This window comes from Ooceraea biroi, chromosome 1 (genome assembly GCF_003672135.1).
Source record: "Ooceraea biroi isolate clonal line C1 chromosome 1, Obir_v5.4, whole genome shotgun sequence".
Lineage (NCBI taxonomy): Eukaryota > Metazoa > Arthropoda > Insecta > Hymenoptera > Formicidae > Ooceraea > Ooceraea biroi.
The window spans coordinates 19,831,503-19,852,096 of record NC_039506.1 but is presented as its reverse complement, the minus strand read 5'-3'; the positions used below and the strand labels follow the sequence as shown (position 1 = coordinate 19,852,096).

General features: G+C 45.2%; 1 protein-coding gene across 1 annotated transcript; it reads right to left on the bottom strand.

The window, feature by feature from the left end:
* Positions 1-611: 611 nt before the first annotated feature.
* Positions 612-14,300, bottom strand: LOC105277974 (A disintegrin and metalloproteinase with thrombospondin motifs 7). Its single transcript, XM_026969708.1, has 16 exons — positions 13,563-14,300; positions 11,057-11,424; positions 10,312-10,644; positions 10,155-10,244; positions 9,770-9,894; positions 9,530-9,676; positions 8,665-8,823; positions 8,169-8,313; positions 7,689-7,781; positions 4,562-4,771; positions 4,129-4,243; positions 3,804-4,064; positions 3,082-3,202; positions 2,570-2,684; positions 1,869-2,119; positions 612-1,506 (listed from the first exon to the last, which is right to left on the bottom strand). Exons 1-16 carry the CDS (start codon positions 13,711-13,713, stop codon positions 708-710), a joined length of 3,483 nt encoding a protein of 1,160 aa, XP_026825509.1. The 5' UTR covers positions 13,714-14,300; the 3' UTR covers positions 612-707.
* Between the last annotated feature and the right edge of the window lie 6,294 nt (positions 14,301-20,594).

Below are 20,594 nucleotides of genomic sequence, written 5' to 3'. Positions count from 1 at the left end.
AGATCAATGCTTAGCGGCGGGACTCGTTAGTGGGTCGCGAGGGAAAATCGCCCTCCCCGGCGCGCCGTCGTTTCAGGTATAATTTATATCGCCGGTTGTTCGCGTACGCTGCGCATATACCGGCCGCATATTGAGAGATTATCTTCGGCTCTTCCAGCGGATCTATCGGCGCTTTACCGTCAATTACCATCCGTGTTAGTCGGACTTAAACACCGTAACTGATTTAATCGGACGATTCATCTTGCATCTCGCGGCCTCTCTACAATCGTCGTCCTACACGCGCGGACCCGTTTCTATGATCCGATCGTTAAAATCCGATCTACGCGCGATATAAAAGCGTGCGCCGTAAGTATAATTCGGTCGTATAACGTAACGATTGTTTTTATCGCCTCGAGCATCCCGGCAAGCCGCATCGTATCGGGCCCCAACAAAGCCTGATACCCGTCGTTTTATTCAACGACTCGTAAAAGTTCCTCTGATGGATCGCGTAACCATCGTTCGAATCGATGTGAATTCGTCTTTTTCAGAGCGTTTCTCATCCGATCGTGCCGAGGACGCGATGTTCGGCGAAAAGGAAATACTTTGCAAACGAGAGTAAAACGACATTCGCATACGTTTCACGTGCGAAAATTAATTCTTTATTATTCTTTTCCGCTTGTCTCTGAATCTTCTCTCTTGATTATTTGTTGTTGTCGATCCTCCGTTCATCAAACGCGTCGCTCGCGAAAGGCTCCACGTGCCTCTTCCTGAATTCTCTGTATGTACCGAAGCGCGTCCATGCCGATTAGCGTGAATTCCGTGCCGTTTTCCGGCGGCCGGGGTTGAAAATCTCTCGGAAAATTCACGACGGCATTCCTCTCGTCGCGCTCTAGAATAATCGTGAGCGTCAGATTGCGAGTGCCCTCCTTATCGATCACCAGCTCGCCTTTCTTGATCCTATCAGTCCTTTCTACCCGCCTGTCATTTTGCCGATTGTCACTCCCATCGTTCGATCTCTTATCCATCTGAGAACGGTCGCTGCGACGAATCTCATAGGAATCACGAGTCGAGCCATCCGGCGGAATTAAGTTCACCGTCACATTCGGAAGCGCATTCACGTCACCGGTGTTGATCGAATTGGAGGAATCGCATACGTCTCCGATACGTCTTGCTCGCGAGAGACGGGAGCTCGAACGTCGATCCTCCGCGACATCGCCGTCGCTGTTTAAAGCCATCTTAACAGACCCACCAGCCGCCTCGATGAAGTCGTTTTGTCGTGTTAGAGCGCTCGAGCGAGCGGAGGCAGAAAATATATGCCGTCGTTTGCCACCACTCCCGTCCTCCCGTCTTCGTCGTGCGACCTCGCAGGGCTCCGTCTCCCTCGGCTTCGGTCCTTGGCAATGGCTGTCCTCGATCACGTCGACATCCTGCTCGCCACGGCCGACGGGTCGCACACATTTGACAGCGCGTGTCCTCTCGCAGCCGGGCGTGCACGGCGCACAACCTTGCCAGTCGCCAATGATCCACCTGGAATCGCACGGCTAAGATAAGAGCGAGGTCTTAATTAGTCGGGGAGACCGGGGCGACGTTGATTATCGCATCTCGGTGTCTCGACGTCCGTTCGTTACTTTCCGACGATGAAAGCCGACGATTCGGTTCGGTACGCGTGATCACGATCGAGATGTGCGCTGACGGTACGAAATAAGAGTTCCAAACATTACTATTATTGCTCGCAAGAATAAAGTTGATACGCGATCTTGCGTTGCGATCTCCATACACCGAAGCAGTTACCATAAAGTCAAAGATCATAACTGACTTTTTTTCACGTGATTTAACGTGTCCATAAATATCTCAAGTGTGGAAAATCGCGAAGACTCGTGTGAACTCACCTCGGTATGCAGGGAGCCTGATTGCACGGTCTGACCTTTGCATCTGGCTTGCTGATGTTTCTGCAGAATTTATCGTCCACGAGTCCGCCGATTTTCTCGATGCAATGTGGTTTCGATGTCTGCTCTCCCGGGCCGCAACCGGCCGAGCATTTCTCCCAGTCGATGAAGTCCCAGAGGAACACGGATCTGCGCGGCGTCCGTTGCTTCAATCCTAACGAGTATTTCAACGTGACGTTCTCCTTTGGCAAGACCTGTCAGATTAACTAGACGTCAACGGAGCACACCGTGAAAGGATGTAACTAGATTTCTCCTTGATGCAATTTCTAAAATAGCTCGGTCGTTATGACGACATGAAAACAGGAAAATAAATGTCGCACAAAAAGAAAACGGAACGCTTCCTCGGAAATGAAACATTAATCTCCGATCGTCCTCGTTATAAATTTTATTACGTTTGCGAGTGTTGGAAGGTACACGCTCAAGAGAAAACTCGATTTAAGAATCACACGTCCTTCGCGATAATTATAGCGACTGATTATTATTAGCAGTATTACGATTACGGGGGTGATTTTTTGAGGGACCACGTTTCTTCTTGACAACGTTCCGATAACGTGTGTCCAAGTTCAAACACTCTGTTGGTGATTACGTTATCGATTCGTTGAGAGGAGCGCGACTAATTAGCGCAATGCATTCATTATATTCACCAATATAACCAAGTCTTCGGTGACGGGTCCCGGTATGTTCAAAGCTTCCTGCCTCGGCCTTATCATTCCCAGCCACGCCTTGGAGCCTGGCACGTCGAACATTCCTAGACGGTTACTGAAATAATCCGCGTGCCGTAGTGTTAATTGCGGAGTAAGACCAGTATCGCCATTCGCACGTCGTGTCACGAGCTCTCCATACGTCAAGATGGATCAAAAACAATTTTCAGAAAAGCACTTTGGATTATATGTTACCGGCGATGTTTGATCAAACGCTAAAGATAGCCTAGCGTATGTGTGTTTTCTCGTGTCACGTAGATGAGTGTGTGTTAAAAGGATGAAGAGAACATTTATTAATATAAATGAGGCAGATAAGAACTTGAGGCACACAGTTGACAGCATACAAATTAATAATGCAAATGCAGTGTGATTAACATGCCGAAATTAAAATTTCGGAATTGAATATCATTAATAAATTGTTTCTTTATCTTCATATAATAATAAAAGCGATTTACCCGTCAATCAGCACGGTTTTCGTGCTCTTGGTGCGCACCACGATTCTTGATTTGGTCGGTTCCGTTTCCTCGACACGGATATTCCTGGAGCCGGCCGGCACGTCCGTCACTTTCCTGAGCCCTTAACGCGAAAATTCGCTCGGGAGATTATTGCAAGCTCTACCTCGCGGTATTACTCGAGATTCCAATTTTGGCGCAGCGTCGCGCGCTGCTGCACAGCGCGGAAAGATTTATTCGACTGTCACGTTACTCAAAGCGCCGCACTCGGAAACTCCGCCGGGAGAGCAAGAACGAACACACATATATACTTCCCGCACTCACGGAATTTTAATTCACGAAAATTCCCGTACCCCGTACTTCCTTACTCATCCTGCCGCGTCGATAACGCTCGTGAAGTTCATTTTTGTCAAGTCGCGAATTCGTTCGGCATTGAATATTAAGCAGTCATACATCAAGATAGAATTTATTATAAAAAATTCAAGAAATCCGGAATCTTTGCAGAAAATATTGACCGTCATCTTTGAAGTCTCCTAAATACTTCACATGGAAGCGTTTTAATAATATAGAAAATTCTCGCTTTGATATTTAGATTTTTGAAGTATGGCGAAAATACAATTTCAACATCCGGAATTAAGCAGGATAAAATCTTTAGATATCAAGAACTATGTATAAGTAACTGATTATTATTTGTTCTAACGACGAGATGCTGTGTTTCTTCTTACAGTGTTGGACTGAAAACGATGCTGTTCCTTGCTTCAACATGCATGACGTGCTATCGCCTCGGCAAACGCCGCAAACGTCTTCGACGGCATTGGACTCCATATTCAGATCGCAGGGTATCTCTCGGCACACACCCCCGACGCAAATATCACGTATACCTCTGTAGCACGTGGTACCGTCTACCACCTTTGGTCTCAGAGAAGTCACCAGGTTAGTCTCGCTTACGCAGTAAAGCGCGCAGGGGTTTTCGGACGTTCTCAAATCTAGGAAAGATAAGTCACGAAGTCGATGCGAAACCGCAGATCGCTTTACCGAAGATAGCTTTACCCTCCGGTAGATTATATGCCATCCAGCGATGAACCTTTCCGTCCTCCGGGAACACCCAGTCATTGAATTCAGCACATTGCACGTCACGAAACGAGGACGCGCTGATTTCACAGGGCTGCGAAAAATCGTTCGACGTTCAAGTATCTGTTTGACGTTTATTGAAAGCGTCGCATTTTTAACGGCTCCTCATCGGCACAGCGCGTTCGCAGAGTCTTTGCTTTGCATCAAGCTTTTACATCAGCATGACGTTACGCCGCGCTTCTCTTCGCTCAGCGCGCGCGAACATTCGTCATGCTTCGCGTTCACTCAACAACAGTTTTTCTATACCAAGAATACATCTTCGAGCTGGATGACAATCTCGCGAGAGACGCAATCGTTACATCCAGTTGGACATTGTGCCGAGAAGCCGTTTACGAGCACTCTCAGAACTCACATTCGTGGCGCAGATCTTGTGACGTTTCCGTTCGCCGATGCAATAAACGCCGCCTCCGGAAGGGGATGGTCGGTCGCATCTTCTTATAGCATAAGCCACACCGGAACCGCAGGTCCGAGAACATCTGCTCCAGGGTGACCAAGTGCCCCAACCGCCGTCGATGACTCCAGGTCGTTCTCCTATCATCAGACACTTCATTTGGTAGCACCACTACAACAGTCATATAATTCTAATTTAATAACGATACCGACTCAGCGAGAGTGATTCGCCTTGCTCCTTGACTCACATACGTCACTTCCCGACTTGCATTATGTCGGGAACAGAGAAGAGACACGAAGGAGAATGACCCGGATTAATGTATTATGAAGGAAACTGTAGGAAACTGTGGAAACGACATCCATGTTCGCGCGAAAGAGCGACGTGGAGATTTCTTATGCCGTGTGCACGAGAGAAGACATTCTCGCGTCGAGACATCTTGTTCTCATTAGAATCACTAACAGCCATTTCCCGGCGCGAATAATTATCGAGTCCCTTTTACGACTCCTGTAGATTTTAAGCGCGTTTAATGCGCCGCTCGAGCGTTTGCTCCGGGAGCGGAATATTTCCACCTTTCACTTCCCGTCGCGCGCAAACTTCAAAAATGGTTATTATGTTCACGCATTACCCTTTACTTAACGAACCATGAATACTAATTATTTTCCTCATACAGGCCCTATTCTCACCGCGTAATCATGTTAATACGCGGGTGCATTTAACGTTTGATACGTGCACATATGAAACGTTAAAATTCACGCGTCTGCACGAAATGTGCTCCAATTTGATGGGCTTGTTATTTTATAATTTCGTTGAAGTTGAAGTTGAAGTTCGTATAGTTTCGTTGAAGCAGTTACTTTAAATTCAGTTACCTCATTTTTCTATTTGGAACGTCTGCGATAACACGCGAATGCACCGAATTCACTCTCGGCCGGCGACGAAATAATTGCTGCTCGATCCGTGTACTACAATCGCGAATCTATTTGTCTATTTCATCGTGATGATTGCGTCGGCCGTTGTTAAACGGGCACGACAAACAAACAGACCGAATTTCTACGTAGGTGGATCAATCTATTTTTGTGTTGCGCTCGATGTTATCCATTCGGATTTCAATTTTTTAAACTGCGCAATCCCCTACACACGTCGTTCAATTCCACTCACTAAATTTTATCGGACGGAAATTCGTCTCTCAGTTTATGTCAGGTTATTTAAACGAGATATCAGACGTTATCTCCCTTTTTAAATGATCCGGATGAACCGCACGCTTTAAAGGGATACGCCTGGGCTCCATTCATCTTCCCAAGACACCCCAAGAAAATACTTTGATACCTAAATTAATCTTTATGCAATTTGTAAAAATTCTTATTTTTTGGAAATAAATTTCTTTCGCATGATTGATAGATTTATCTGAAAGATCTGCAACGATGATGAGGATCGTCACTCACTTCGACTTGATCTGACTTTTGCCATTCAATTTCGCTTGAAGCTCATTTTATTCGAGCAATTAGAGATTGCTTGTCGTCCGAATGTACGACAAGCGTTATTTCTCAATGTTCAAATTTCTCGATATGCAATGTCGCAAAACGATTTCAGTCACTTGGATTGACTCTAATGATTTTCGTCTGCACGCTTTGACGCTTCAGCACTCTCCGGCGTAGTTATTAGCATTGTCAACCAAATCTGATATTTCTCCGATTACTGATATTTGAATATCGTTCGCCACTTTGTCATCACTGTCACGCGTTCCAGCAGGTCCCATCATGTACGTACATTCAGCCGGATATCTTTTATAATGTCACGTAGCCGTGCATGCTTGGCCAACCGCAAAAAATATTTCCGCCTCGTTTCGATTTCCGAAGCGCCTGTGACTCGTTTCGCAAAGCGCGTTTCATCTGGCGAAGTTTTACGTATGACAGGTCACACCGTGCATCCTTTTTCGTGCAATAGAATTTTTTGGAAAATTTGGTAAGGCTGAATGTTTCACTAAAAATGTGTGAGAGTGCAGAGATTTCTTAAAATTATTCTGGTAAATATTTGGAGCGTATAGTTTGTCATTTTCCTGGAAAAAGCTTTCCGCCAATTATCTATACGATGCTTTCTTCTTTTTCTTCTTCTTTTCTCATTAAGTACTTAATAAACGAAGCAATTTTATGAGGTACCTTCGAGATGTATTAAGCAAGATGCATTATTTCTCGTAACAAGTTTTGTTTATTAAGCAAGAAAATAATAAGAAGCAGCTGCGTAAAGTTTGCAATTTTACGAGAGTATCATTAAGAATTCGCTGGATATTATTATTATTAAAGTCCGATGTGTGCTAGTGAATGAATATGTACTTTCTGTACGCAATTTTTAAACATTGGCATATCTCATCGCCTCAAGGGCCAATGAAGCTCGGCTGATGGCCAAAACTGGTTTAAATATTCTAAAAGGACGCGTGACTCACGATCGATGGCGGATTCAGATAACGCTTTTCTTTTCTTTATCTTTCTGCTATACGCTCCCGCGTCGTATCTCTTTCACGAGATACTTAAATCGTTCCGTCGTAATGGCCCCTCGGTGAAAGGTCTTTCAGACCTTTGGGGAAACCTTGATTAATTGACCAATATGTAGTTTTTCTTCGAATCTGCGCCCCGACACGTCTGTAAGACTTTCGAAGATGAGTAAGAACTCACTCATCTGTTATATTCAAAGACGAAGATATATCCCGATGTACGAATTGCACGTTAACTAAAAGGTCACAGCAAAAACATCGTGTCTAATTATCACGAATTCTTCGTGATTTCGAGATCGACACGTCGTTTATTTATTACTTAGGAAGATATTAGGTTAAATCTTTTTAGTTAGATCTTTTCCAACGAAAACGAATCTCCGAAAGAATATTCACATCTCTCGCAATCAAAATCAAATTAAAATTCATTAAAAAATATCTTGAAATAATCCAGTAATTATCTCGTCGCTGTTACGAGGAAAATCGTTCCGAAAAAACGGGGCATCGTTATTTTCGCATCTTATCGCTCTCGTAACGCCGCGCCGGTCGTAGATCATTCTCCCCTGCGCCTCGCTTTACGCTCTTTATTCATAAGCGATAATTTACCCTCTTTTCGCCGCACGGGGTGCCCTCCGCAGGTGGCTTCCTCTCGGACACGCAACCGCGGCCTGGAATAGCGCACCTTAGAGCTTCACAGGTCTGGAAGAATGGAGCGGAGAGCGAAGAGTTCGTCTAGTCTTAGTTAGGTCAGGTGCGCGTGCCGATCGCGATATCTCGGCGCGATATCCGCGGCGGTTCCTCCTCTTATCGCGCGGAGAACGTATTTTCCTAAACGGATAAGGTAGGCCGCAGAGAGAGGTACCCGGCTTGTAGATGCTAGCGGCAGATGGTGCCTCTTTACAGTCGATGTGCGCCCGCAAAGCCGCCGATACGATAACGCGCGTGATAGCGTTATCGGATCCGTTAATACAGCGTCAATCGCGCTCGAGCGTTCTCGCTGCCGGCGTGAAAAACCAGCGCAACGCGTCGGCTACTCTTTAGTGATCATCGCGTTCACAATCTAACGCGGTTGATCAACTGACTTACGATTCCCATGTCACATTGTCGAGCATCTGGCCGATACCGTAAACGACATTGATCGTCGCCGTTGTACATCACGCCCGGCAGCATCTCGATGGCTGGGAAGTGATGATCCTGGGGTTCGTCCTCCAAACAGAACGCCAGACCCTGCCTGAAATGAATGATCAAGATCCTTAGTCCTGAAATTCGAACTCACTTGACGCGTCACGCTGCAAAGCCGACAACTCCTGATCCGCGCGAGCGAGACGGGAATATATTTCCGGGGATGTAATCTTGTCAGCGTTCGCGTCTTCATACGGCGCATCAACGTCAAGCTCTCCGACTGGCAATGGCCGAGACGCCGTTCTTAATTTAATTTGAAATTTACGGCCGTAGATCAGACGCGGTCCGCTATCTCTCGCCCGGTATCCGGTGGAGTAGATGAGGAGAGCAGCTTTGTCGCCGGCGGGACTTTAATAAAGTCCCAGCCCGCCGCGAAAAGAGCAACAAGCGTTAAGCTCACTCGATGTACGAGCTCAGGTAGCGCCGCGAGCACTCGGACCATTTTTTCGTGATGTACATGTCGCCGGGGTGCATAACGGTGACCTCCACGTATTCGTCCCCGTGATGAACTATACCGGGGCAGCCGTTTTCCCGCGCCACGTCGTGGGACATACCCAAGCTGTGTAATGAGAGAAAGAAAATCAGCTTTTTAGAGTGGAATATTTATTGGAGCACGTGCGCAACTCTCGTCGCCCGGACTTCCCCCGATCTTGAGAGATCTTGCTTGCTCTCTTTCTCTTCGAAGTTGCACGGGCGACAAGGAACTGCTTCATACATTAAACATTTAACTCGACCGTGACTTATTTACGACGACGTCGCGGCATACCATTATTTCCACTTTCGGCCAAAGAAGCAGTCTTTAGGAATTTATTTCTGGAGATTTTTTCCCTCCTACATTTCCCCTCTCCACCGACTATAAAAGCGGAGCAGTCGATGGCGTAATCAACCGCAGGGGAAATCGGGAGGAAGAGAGAGAGAGAGGGAGGGAGAAAGCGAAATATCCGTTCTGAATGCTTTTCTGAACGAGAAAAAATAAGGGTAACGTTCACTGTAATGTCGTGCTGCAATGGAAACTGTTTTGCCACGTCGACGTTGTACATGCACGTGCAGCACGCCGGAGCGTCGCGTTAACGTCACGAAACTAGTTTTGTTGTTCGCTAGGAGCTTATATTTGTACGAGATTGACGATGGTACGTGTACGCCGGAATCACGGATGTTTGCGTCATGCTTTGCCTTTTTCGCTCGCGACATGGCGTAATTACTCGAAATTTTTTCCGTCGCGCTTAATCGGGTCGCAAAGCGGATGAAATTAATTACACGCTTACGTGTGGCCTATCTGATGAGCTATATGATAACCGGTTGGCAGACCGGCGTCTCTCACAATGACCGCGCCCCTCAAAGGATCACACGTACCAGCGATCGTGGATGTACCGGTGAAGCCGCAGAGACTACGCGAGACGCAGATATCCAACCTGGCAAGTCAAGCCGGGTCGTCAAAAGGGTGAGCACCCCGTGATCTCGGGATCGGATTGAAGTTCCGACAGAGAGTTGCCTGTGACGCGTACTTGCTAATGAGAATCGCGCAGTCGTGGTGATTTGGATGGGTATCATCGCCGGGATTCATGGTCCGCTGCCACTCCTGGAAATGCCTCAGCGTTGTATCCGCGTCCCGATTTATCGATAAATTCATCTGCAATTCGGCGCGTGATTCAACGCTTTATATTATTAAAATGTAATTATCAAATGATTACCATACATAATTATTATATGAAGCTTGAAATCGTAAATGGGAATAGCGTAATGAGATTATGAATTATGAAACATCTCGCAAATATATATAGCTTTTCACCGGTGGAATCCTGATTATGAGAAATGCATGAATTTTGTCGCGTACTTTTCTCGAGATGAAGGGAGACTTTAGCCAAGATGTGAAAAATTTTAGCCGATTACCTCGTCTTCCTCCACCTCTAATCGTATAATCCGCACGATGGTTAGCTGTACGTGCATACCTAAACTAGCATCGTGAAACAGTCCTGCTGCCTGAGGAAAGAGCTTTCTTAAAATCTCCATTCAAAAACGAGCTTGTGAATTTTTGCGTGAGACTCACTATATTAAAGAGTGTCAGAACGTAATTCTCGATATCGAATTCTCGGTGATGATTCAACAGAGTCTTGTCCAATACTACTAGCAATTCCACCGTGTACGGTTTGCTCTCATTTCGTTTCGCGAACACCCTCTTCCGTGGATTCAAAGCACGCTTGGCAATGATCCTGGACGTATCGTCCACGACGTTGCAGAGATCCCGCGCGATCTCGGAGGTCTGAAACTCGTCCGGGCTCCTCTTGTACACGATATGCGGTTGCTCCGTTTTCTTCGTAAGATTATGTCCCGCTACCGGCTCGATCATGTACCACGCATGCTTCGTTTTAATATATCCGACCTGAAAGACCGGAATCTTGAATAAGGAGAGGCTCCTCAAAATTCGTAATATATTCAACTAAATATTGCGCAATCTTAAACGCGCGTACATTGCATAAAATGCTGTGGAATAAATATAAGTAAAAGGACGTGTAGAAGTAATTATGAAAAATTATTACGACAGGAAGTATAAATTATACAACTCTGCGAACATAATTTCTTGTTCATACTTTATCAAGAAGCGAGCGAGGAGTTCTATCGCGTATGTAAATTTGATCGCTTGCACTCTGCATTTAAATAAATGGAAAAGCTCGCGTTGCGCCAGAAGTGTTGGCGGAGCTATTTAATCAATCAAACCTATTATGCATCATAGTCACATAATCATACTTTATTTCGCATCAATCAAGCCAGATCAACGCTTAATAACAACTAACAAGTCCGTAACAGGTGGATAGAGCGCTGTTTCCCGTTTGATTGCGTACACGGGCCCGATAATGGCATTGCATATCGTGTAATCGCTTCAGCCGCATGCTATCTAAAAACTTCTGCGAGTCTCGACGTTCCTCAACCACCGCACCGGGCCCGATCAGCTGATCATTCGGATAGAGTTCAATATGATATTCCTCATGATCAATATGCAGACGGTAGTGGACGAAATTGTCGGATGCCGTCTGATTTCGGTGAGAGGTGCGCTCAAAGTAATGCGGTATCTGATGAGAAACGAAACTTCCATCCGATCTGACCCTCCGTGGTATCACGAGTTGGCGATCATCCGGTAGATCAGCGGCGGGCGTATGATAACCTTAAAGAGAAATGAAATCTGAGTATGGTCATGGAAACGGAATATTCTAAATACATAAAACGTTTCTCTATATAGTTGCGTTTAAATGTGACGAGCAGATCCCGTAGACAATAGAAGCCACGAATGTTACGATAATTACACAATTGCCGCATTGTTTGCAATTAAATAAAGGCAAACTTAATGTCCGTTTTGATGTCAACACGACATTTGCTCCCGGTAAACTTTATTAGGTTCTCGATTATCTATGATTGCAAATTTATCGTGTAATGTATTGTTCGAATATTATGGTCTAATTTCCAAGCATGCCTTTCATCAGCAGAGCGCGCATTACGCGTTTTACTTTGTTATGATATTGTTACGCGTGTTTCTATTTCCACGGGAAATTCGTGGGAGAATTTAATAAATCAGAGAAACGTTTCTAAATAATAATTATGCATGCTTGAGTGTATCGCCGATAATATTTCATCATTAACCCATTCGCTCTGTTATTTAACTGTGACATATTGGCAATAATGTTGCCGCATAATATCACGCGAAATATCTATTCAAATTTTAACTCTCAATAATACAAGCGCGCCGGCCAATATTTTATGTATAATTACACAGCGATCGAGAGTTACATGATAGATTCATGCATCAAATTCGAAAATTCGCGTATATGCAGTCCTCTCTACAACTTTAAAAAAACAGATACCAGGGATCGAGTGACCCGTAAAAGGCCCATTGATCTGAGAGACCGAACAAGATCGAACGGATGCCGGTATTATTGCAGAGCTGAGAATATTTCCAGCGACGTATTGGTTTTTCCGTCGCCTTGTATCTTTCCGGAGGAAGTTCCTTCCGTTGTCGGAACACAGGAAATAGTTCTCCCGTGTAGGTGAAAATGTAACAGAAGGCGAGGTCTCTCGATATCAGGTATCAATTTTGTCGTTGCACAGCGGAGCACGATAGAACAGAGAAGATGGCAAAGGGAAAGGGAGAGAGAAAAGAAGTAAGCCGCACGGCAAGCACGTACAATGGATCATCATTTCGCGGTATAAGCGCAGCAGTTTTCCCGCTTGGCGGTGCTATATCACGGAGAAATGTCACTCGCACACGCAGCGCGCGTTTCCCCCTTAAAGAAAATTATTCACCTCATATCTCCGATTACCAAGCATTTAATTAATAACCGCTCGATCAACGTGATTGATTAACTGTTTTAATGTGGCCGTCCGGTCGCCGAGAAAATATTCGATATTCCGTAACAAAATGAACATGCTTTCCAGCTCCTCCGCCCTGTAATATACGTTACGATCTTATCGAGATAGTAGAATATTATTTTTCGAGAGACGAGTAGGATGAATGACGGGGTTAAAAGATGCCGTGTCATCATCATGTCGCAGCGTCCAAAAACCGTCTCGCTTAAATCGAGTCCGTAACGAAAAGGAAGGGTGTTTTCGTTTTCGACGTTCGACGAGCTACACCCGCAATGCAGACAAGGAGGGGTAGTAGCGCAGAGAGATGTGATGTACAATGGGTCATCTTCTCGTGCCGCGACCCACCACTCCTCTCTCCGGTGCTCGCGAAACCGCGAAAAATAGCTCTCGCGTGCGCGCTGTGCTCGACAAGAGGAAAGCTCTGCTCTGATAGATGGCAATGACTTTCTCAAAATAGGACAGGCTGATAGGGTGCGGAAAAGCTCGCTCCCTCTCTCTTCCCTTCCTCTTTTTCTCTTTCTCTCTGAAAGGAACTGACGTGAAAATTTTGTTCGGAAAAAATGCATATCTCAATTTATATTAATGGAATTATATATGCATGTCTTTTTGATTAATATATTATCCGTTCGTTTTTAACATTTTAATATTTGTATCGATATTCTCTGAAAATTGATAATACATTTTGATATGTTTTCCAATGCAAATTTTCATGCATAAATACTGTCGCTTTAGAAGAAATAATAACGAGCGATTAAAGATTCATCGTGCGGAATGATTAACTGTTGGTTTTGATTTAATTTCAAGTCTGGAACTTTAATAACAAGGCTAAAGTGATTCTCATCGGAATTTTGGAAAATATATGTGAGTGGATTAATTGTAAAAGCACAGAGATTATATAGAATTATTTATCATATATCGAAATTATATAGATTATTTATTATGTATCGAAATTATATAGAAAATGCGTACTTTGATAAGCGACACAAACTTGCTGGCCATGAAACGTCACGAATACGAGCCAGCAAATGCACAGATAAGGCGACAAGCGTTTCATCATGGAGTATCGTACGATCTTATCGTAATATGCGTCCATTCCTAGCAAATGTCAAACTAGAAACGTCAGGAGAGTCTGAATAATGAAATTAAGAGATACAATTTATTTGATGCAGTGCGTGCAATGCATACATGTTGCAGGATAACGTATCAATCTTGAAATACATAAAAGATCCACGACAACTGACAACGACACACGTATCATCTGTCAAGTCAATGTATTTTCTATGTTTTTCTATTCACTCTGAACGTGGTTGTACTTAAAGATATTTCATCTGTCCTTTAAAAAAAAGAATCAAAGTCAAAATTCTTGTTATGTTTTTCTTAGAGATAACTTCCGAGTTATAAGAATAATGATATACAATATTGATGTATCTGTATCAGTGCAATGTTATAATTTTATTAATAGTTAAGTTTGCCTACTTGCTACGTACGTTTGATTCAATTTTCATGCACACATGTGCACAAGCGAGGAAGTTAGTTTAATCGTTTATAGTAAAGTCCACTCTCAGCCGTGACGGTAACTTGAAACGCGGTCGATGCAATCTCCTTATCGTAAGTTCCGATTAAAACGAGAAAAAAGTACAGCCGCGCTTGACCTGAAAACTTGGCCTTGCCGCGCAATTTCCGGGACGCGAGGTTTTTCCGCGCGGATCACGAGCGATTCCGCCGATTTGATCGCTCTCAGGAAAAAGACGGGGATTACTCGCGATGGAGCGTGCGACTAATCGAGCGAGCGAAAGTTCGATGGGCGGATCGCGCGTTGTTTTGTAGCAGGAAGGTTCATTAAGGAGCTGCATTCGTGGCCGCGTGATTTTTACGGCATGCAATTTTATCGGGATTTCTCTTCGCCGCCTACTAATTAATAAACATTAAATCAACGTGAAATGTGTACTTTGTGATTGTTCTTATGAAGCATAAAAGAGGTCCTTGATGGTTTGTTTTGCAACGTCAAATACATGATACTAATGCTTTACAAATGCAGAATTGAACGGCCGCGCGTAGCGTTAAATGTCCATTATATAAATACGTACCTTTATCCGTACAACAATTGGAGCGACGCGCACGCAATGCATCTATACAGAGGGTGGAGAATGTGCTCGTTTATGACGTATGTACCATTGTTACGGCTCTTGCGCTTTATAACCGCCCTTTCATCGGAAGAAGCTGTTTTTTATACGCGAGCTTCGTTGTTGACAAGAACTTTTTAAAGCTTTTCCGATCTCGCCGGGATCTCGCTCGATCGCGCTTCTCAATTCAATTTTTCTAGGATGCAGTAAATCGAGTTATTTCCTGAAAGTATTTCCGTATATTCGTGCCGGTCTTTCGCGCTCGGTGTTATTCCGCGCTCGAAAGCGCGTTTTGAAAAGCATGTTGAATAAAATAATAACGATTTCTTATGCTTCTTACGTACATGTGCAATGATCTTGCACCGATATCTTATTTATATACTCAGGGGAGGCGGAGAGAGCAGCGTCTTCGATATATTTATAAAAGATATTCTTAACTTTAAAAAAGAAGAAGCTGCACGATTCTCCGCGATGGATCGTAGTGCCACGGTGTGAAATAATATTTTCGAAAACGATGTATTCGAAAACACGTGTGTGATATCGACTCGCGACTGCTTTTACATCCGTTCCCATGCTATTTTCATTATTTTCGTTGGCGGTGCAGAAACACGAGAGTTCGCGAACGCCGAGCACTTGGCGCACTACGTGCTCATGAGGTATCTCTTACAATTTTTCGAAATCCAACCGGAGGAGAGAGAAGGAATGAAGCGGACGATGGTGAAAATGGGGGAAAATGCGCCCGGGACATTTTGTGCGGAGACTCCTCTTGTTTCGCGGGCACGTAACGATCCTCCTTCGTCAACGAAGACCGACCGCGAATCGTTACGGATGGCGTACAGCTCTTCCTCGTTACTCTCGATCGTATCTTGGGATACATAGTTGGTCGTTACAGCACACTACCACTGCATTTTCTCCTTGCATAGCCCTCGTCGGTGAAGAAGAAGCGATCGGTGCACGCGAGCGCGCGGTTGAAAGAGCGTCCGGCGTCGATTTTCCGGATCTTTCTCCAGCAAGAAAGGAGACGCTGGGTAAAACGCGATGCACGCCCGTCGGGGTTTTGTCCCGGGGTGGTTTTAGTTAGCCGCCATCGCGCGCTGACGATGCTTTAACGATCCGACGTTTCTTCGCGAACCAAGCCAACGGTACCAATAACGGTAGATCCTCGATTAGGACCAGTCAGTCCGTCTCTTCAGTGCGTCCGAGATGTTGAGGGTAAGAAGAAGGATCCGGTTGTATCGCGACGTCCGAGCTTTACAAAATCCGAGTTGGCTTTCGCAAGCATTTTTCAAAATGAGTTACCGCTGCGAGAAATAGAAGTGCGTCTCTCTCGCGCGCGAGATTTATGGGATTGTCCGCTGTCTATTATGTTTTCTTTTGTTTGCGGAGGGTTGCAATGCAATGCCTCCTGTAACAGTGGTTCTCGAGCGTCTCTAACTCATGGTTACATAGGAATGTTTGAGCGATAACGGCACGCACTATTTATTCTCCGAATGCTACGTTTGCGTGGTACTGTACATGATACTATGCATATATAGAATATTTTTAGCAAACGAAATTTGTTCTCTCATCTGCTTCAACGTTAGGCGATGTTCCCAGCATCGAGTCTTCATTATACATTCATTATATCTTCATTTTACATAATTATCGCGCGCTTGTTATCGAAATATCGTGGCTATTTCGTTTATCTATACGGCAGCGATGTTTTCTTCCGTGGCTCATGCTGACTTTCATAAAAATTTTATTCGTCTCATGTTACGCGTTTGTTTCTCGGATTGTCGGAGGCGAATAAACTTTCCGACGCGGTGCGAGGAAAAAGATTTGATTGTATTGCTGGAGTCATTCATGCGGCGCTTTCTTTACTACTTCGTCGCGGAAAAGTGCGCGTCCTTTCTTTCGCAGCATAGTATCGAGAGAAAAAAGAAAGGTACGCCATAACCCGCACGAAATATTGTCAGCAATTCGTACCAAGTGCAGATGGACGTTGTGCGAAGGTGCAGTTTCGTTCCGCATACGACTGCCGACATCGTAAAAACTTTTCATCAGCTAAAATTTGAGCGGTCTTAACCGTCAGCCCTGGATTTTTACTCGTTGATCCTTTAAAATGAATTTCGAGAGGCTGAGATATAGAACTGGTATTGTCCGACTCTCTTCGCGACTTGTCCATTCTAGAATTAATTCATAAATATCGTGAAAAGGAATGATTCTTTTCTTGTGAAATTTTTTAAACATTATATGTAACATTATGATTGCTGAAAAGAAGTCAGATTTTAATCATACAAGTTTTAATTAATTTTCGCAAAAGTAGTAATTACGGCAGTTTTAAAAAGCCAATTTAAGAAAAATTACATTTGTCGCCTGGGTAATCCCCCTCGCTACTTTTGCCGCGAGTAATTCCGGGCCCGTCGTCGTCGTTACGGAATCGTGCGGGGTTGCGCGACGTTTCGCCCGTGCCCGCCGTCGTCACTCGGCTCGACGGCGCGTAGCGTGCCGTCGACTTTGTAACGTCGCATCGGAATTAGAGGCATATTTCGCCTGCGGGTGCTGGACCGGCTGACGGTGTTTTAATTAAGAAGGGAAGTCCGGACGGGCGCTGTGCGCGAGGGTATACATATATTTCTTCACGAACCATTGCAATCGCTCTTCTCTACCCTCGAGGCTCGTGAGAGAGGATGCGCGCGCGGGGGACTCTCTCGGTGAGATAAAATTGTCAAACAGCGCGCTTAAGAGATAGGGTAGGAAACAGAAGAGGAGGTTTCACCCTTCCTGCGTTTCCCACCGAAGTAGAAGACGGGAGAGGGCGAGAAAGAGGACAGGAGAGGCACTTTAAGTGCCCGCGGCGCGGTGGCGGCCCCCCATATTATATTTAGCGCACGTACGAACTCTTTGTTTCCTCGAGAGTTGGCCCATTCGTTTGTTCGTAACGCGCCTTGTAGCGTTCTCCGCGGAGCTGGTACGCGACCGGTGGTGCGGTGATGGAGGCAATGCGACGGGACACCGCGACGAAACGACTCTTTAATTCCGCACGTTCGGGCGATACGTATGCACCCTTTCTTCCTTCGCGCGCATAACCGCGCGCACGAACGAGAATGCTGGATGACCAGCACCATCTTCCGCGATCCGCCGCCGTTATTCTAATTCCATTATGGGGTCAGGTATTGCAAAGCGTGTCAGTTTCGCCGCGTTTCCGCGTGTCAGTTTGATATATCGCATCGTGAAACCGCAGTCTTCTCCAGTGACGGCGAGAATGGGACGGGGGACGTCACCCGCGGAAATATTTCAGTCTTAACATAAATCTTGAATTCTCCAGATTACATATCGCTCCAATTTAAAACCATCATATTCGCGGGATCCTCCTCGGGTTTAGTTTCTACTATAGCGCGCGCAAAAGAATGCGCAAAAGAATTTGCGATTAATATTTCTCAGTACTGCACAACTGACGGTGATTATACTCTGTACTATCCTCTGTACTATCCTCTCTCTTAATAATGAGATTCGCGGAAGTGCATTAAGGATGCGGTAAATCTCTTTCGATCGGCAGACGTCTCGGTCGGAGAGGATTGATAAGAGGATTGATGAAAGTCGCGAATCCCGACGCCGCTCGAATCGCATGCGGTTATCAGACGGTCAGAATCATCGGTTCTAGCAACAGCCGACTCATATTCCGAATGATAATAAGAAAACACTTGCTGGTTGGCACAACGAGCGCCGGAGGAAGTTGCCTTTAGCAATTCAAACTATCGTTTGGACTCCGGTGTTTTCTGCGCTCGCAAACTGGCTGGAAGAGACGTCACGACACGACGAGCTGGAGTTTCGGTGCGGTGGTCCGCATAGCCGCGAGCTCTCCAGTGACGTTTCATATTTAAAACATATTCGAGGCAGACTTCGCTGTCGGATGAACGCGGCAGAAGGAGGTATACATCCATGGACACAGAGCCGGGAAACATTTCCACCAGGGATGGAGTTGAATCCCTTACCGCCCTTCCAGGCGCATGCTGGTTCCGCTGCTCTTTTCAATTTTGGTGCCGATAGTACCGCTGCGAAAAAATACCTATTCAATTTTTTATACTTTTATTTTTTTATCAATGTTATAAGGCTTCTACGCTTTGGATTTGACTTCTGCTTCGACGATTTGAATTCTTCTTGTCATGTATTTCGAATTTTATTCTCGTTAATCGAGATGAAAATTTGCTTGTTATTTATGCTTGTTTTACGATGGAAAATTTGTATCTTAAATTTTGTTATTCTCGATATTGCGCTTTTGAAAAATTGTTTGCCAGATCGTGGTCCACAAGTATCATAAATACGACTCTGATTTCGAGGCGAAATACGCGCGCGTCCTCGTTTTCCTCTTTTATTCCTTCTTTCCCGCATTGCCGTTTCTTTGATGAGTCGTGACCGTAGACGTCGCAGCACTTGCATCGTTATACTTTCAAAAAAAGAAAGTACATCTGCGCCGCCAAATCCACCTGCTTCCAGGCTTCGTGTAAATTATATGTTCTGACCTACATCTCGAGTTTGGTCTACGTAACGGGGCTCTTGCGGGAGCCGCGTTTTCCAAGACGAGACGCGCATACCGTGTGATATTCCAATTAACTCACGTTCCGACATTTGTGCACGTCGTCATTGGCGAAAGTGCTGATTGTCTCTCACGCCACGAAAAATAACGTTTCGCGAATTATGCACAGCCGCGGAGAATCGATGACTCGTATCTGCTTGATATATTCGAGAGGAAAAAAAAGGAGAAGCCTTTTTCCGGCATTTGTGACAGCCGTGACGCGGATTATTCGAGTAAAGAATCGGGCGGAGGAAAAAATTTTGCTACGTCAGATATCCATGCAGGAAGAAATCGCGAGGCCGCTACTATTATCATAAACCGCGCCGGGTTCAGTCAGGCGATTTTATGAAGATTGAATTAAGTTGTGACCCTCTTCTCTACCCGTAGAGCGGAAGTCACTATGTCTTCCTCCTCATTCGGGAAAAGCAATCGGGAAAGAATCCAGTTTTGAAGATCTTCCGTTCAACAAAGCTGGAAAGAACTTGAAAATTGCATCGCTATAAAACAGCGTTAGTCGATCCCATGAATATCAGATGCTCTTCGGGTCGCATTACATCGGTCCTTAGCTGAAATTAGGCTAAACGAAATCGATAATTTAGTAGATTTTATTTCTTCCTATTTTTCGTTATTTTTTTGAAACTTCGGTACATCTGCATCGATCTGATTTTCTCGAAATTAACCACGTCACCCTGTGAGTACCACGGAGATTTAAGTTCGCGTGCACGAACGCAGCATCCAGTATTTCAACACGAAGGCGACGCATAAAGGAGGAATAATTGCGGTCGCATCTGTTGCGAGAATCAATCGGAATCACCGAATGCGAATACGTGCCACACGCTGTTGGTCAAAAACGCGGGACAATCGCGGGCGACCATCCGCGATAGAGCCGCGGCAGCGACAAACGCGATACTCACAAAAATTTATTATGAGAGCAAACATCTCATGCGCGCGGCGACGCGACAAATGTAAATCTGTGCCGTCAGCTGCAGATGCAATTCACTCGATCTGGCATGGTGGCACAACCCGGCCTGGTCCCGACCAATAGTTGCACATGCCTAGGTATCGGCAGATAGGAAAGCGTATCAAAGTTCGCCAACAACGCGCGCAACAACGGTACGATTTAATATTGCACGGCGCGCGGAAAACTCACGTTCTCGCTCGAGCACGTTCTAATCTTGAATGCTTCTTTCATGCGGATTTGTAATGCCGGATTGTGTATCCTCTTCGCGAGGCAATATCGATGTTAAAAAGATGCACAGAGGATCAGAACCGCGCCAGCTGAAATGTTACACGGGC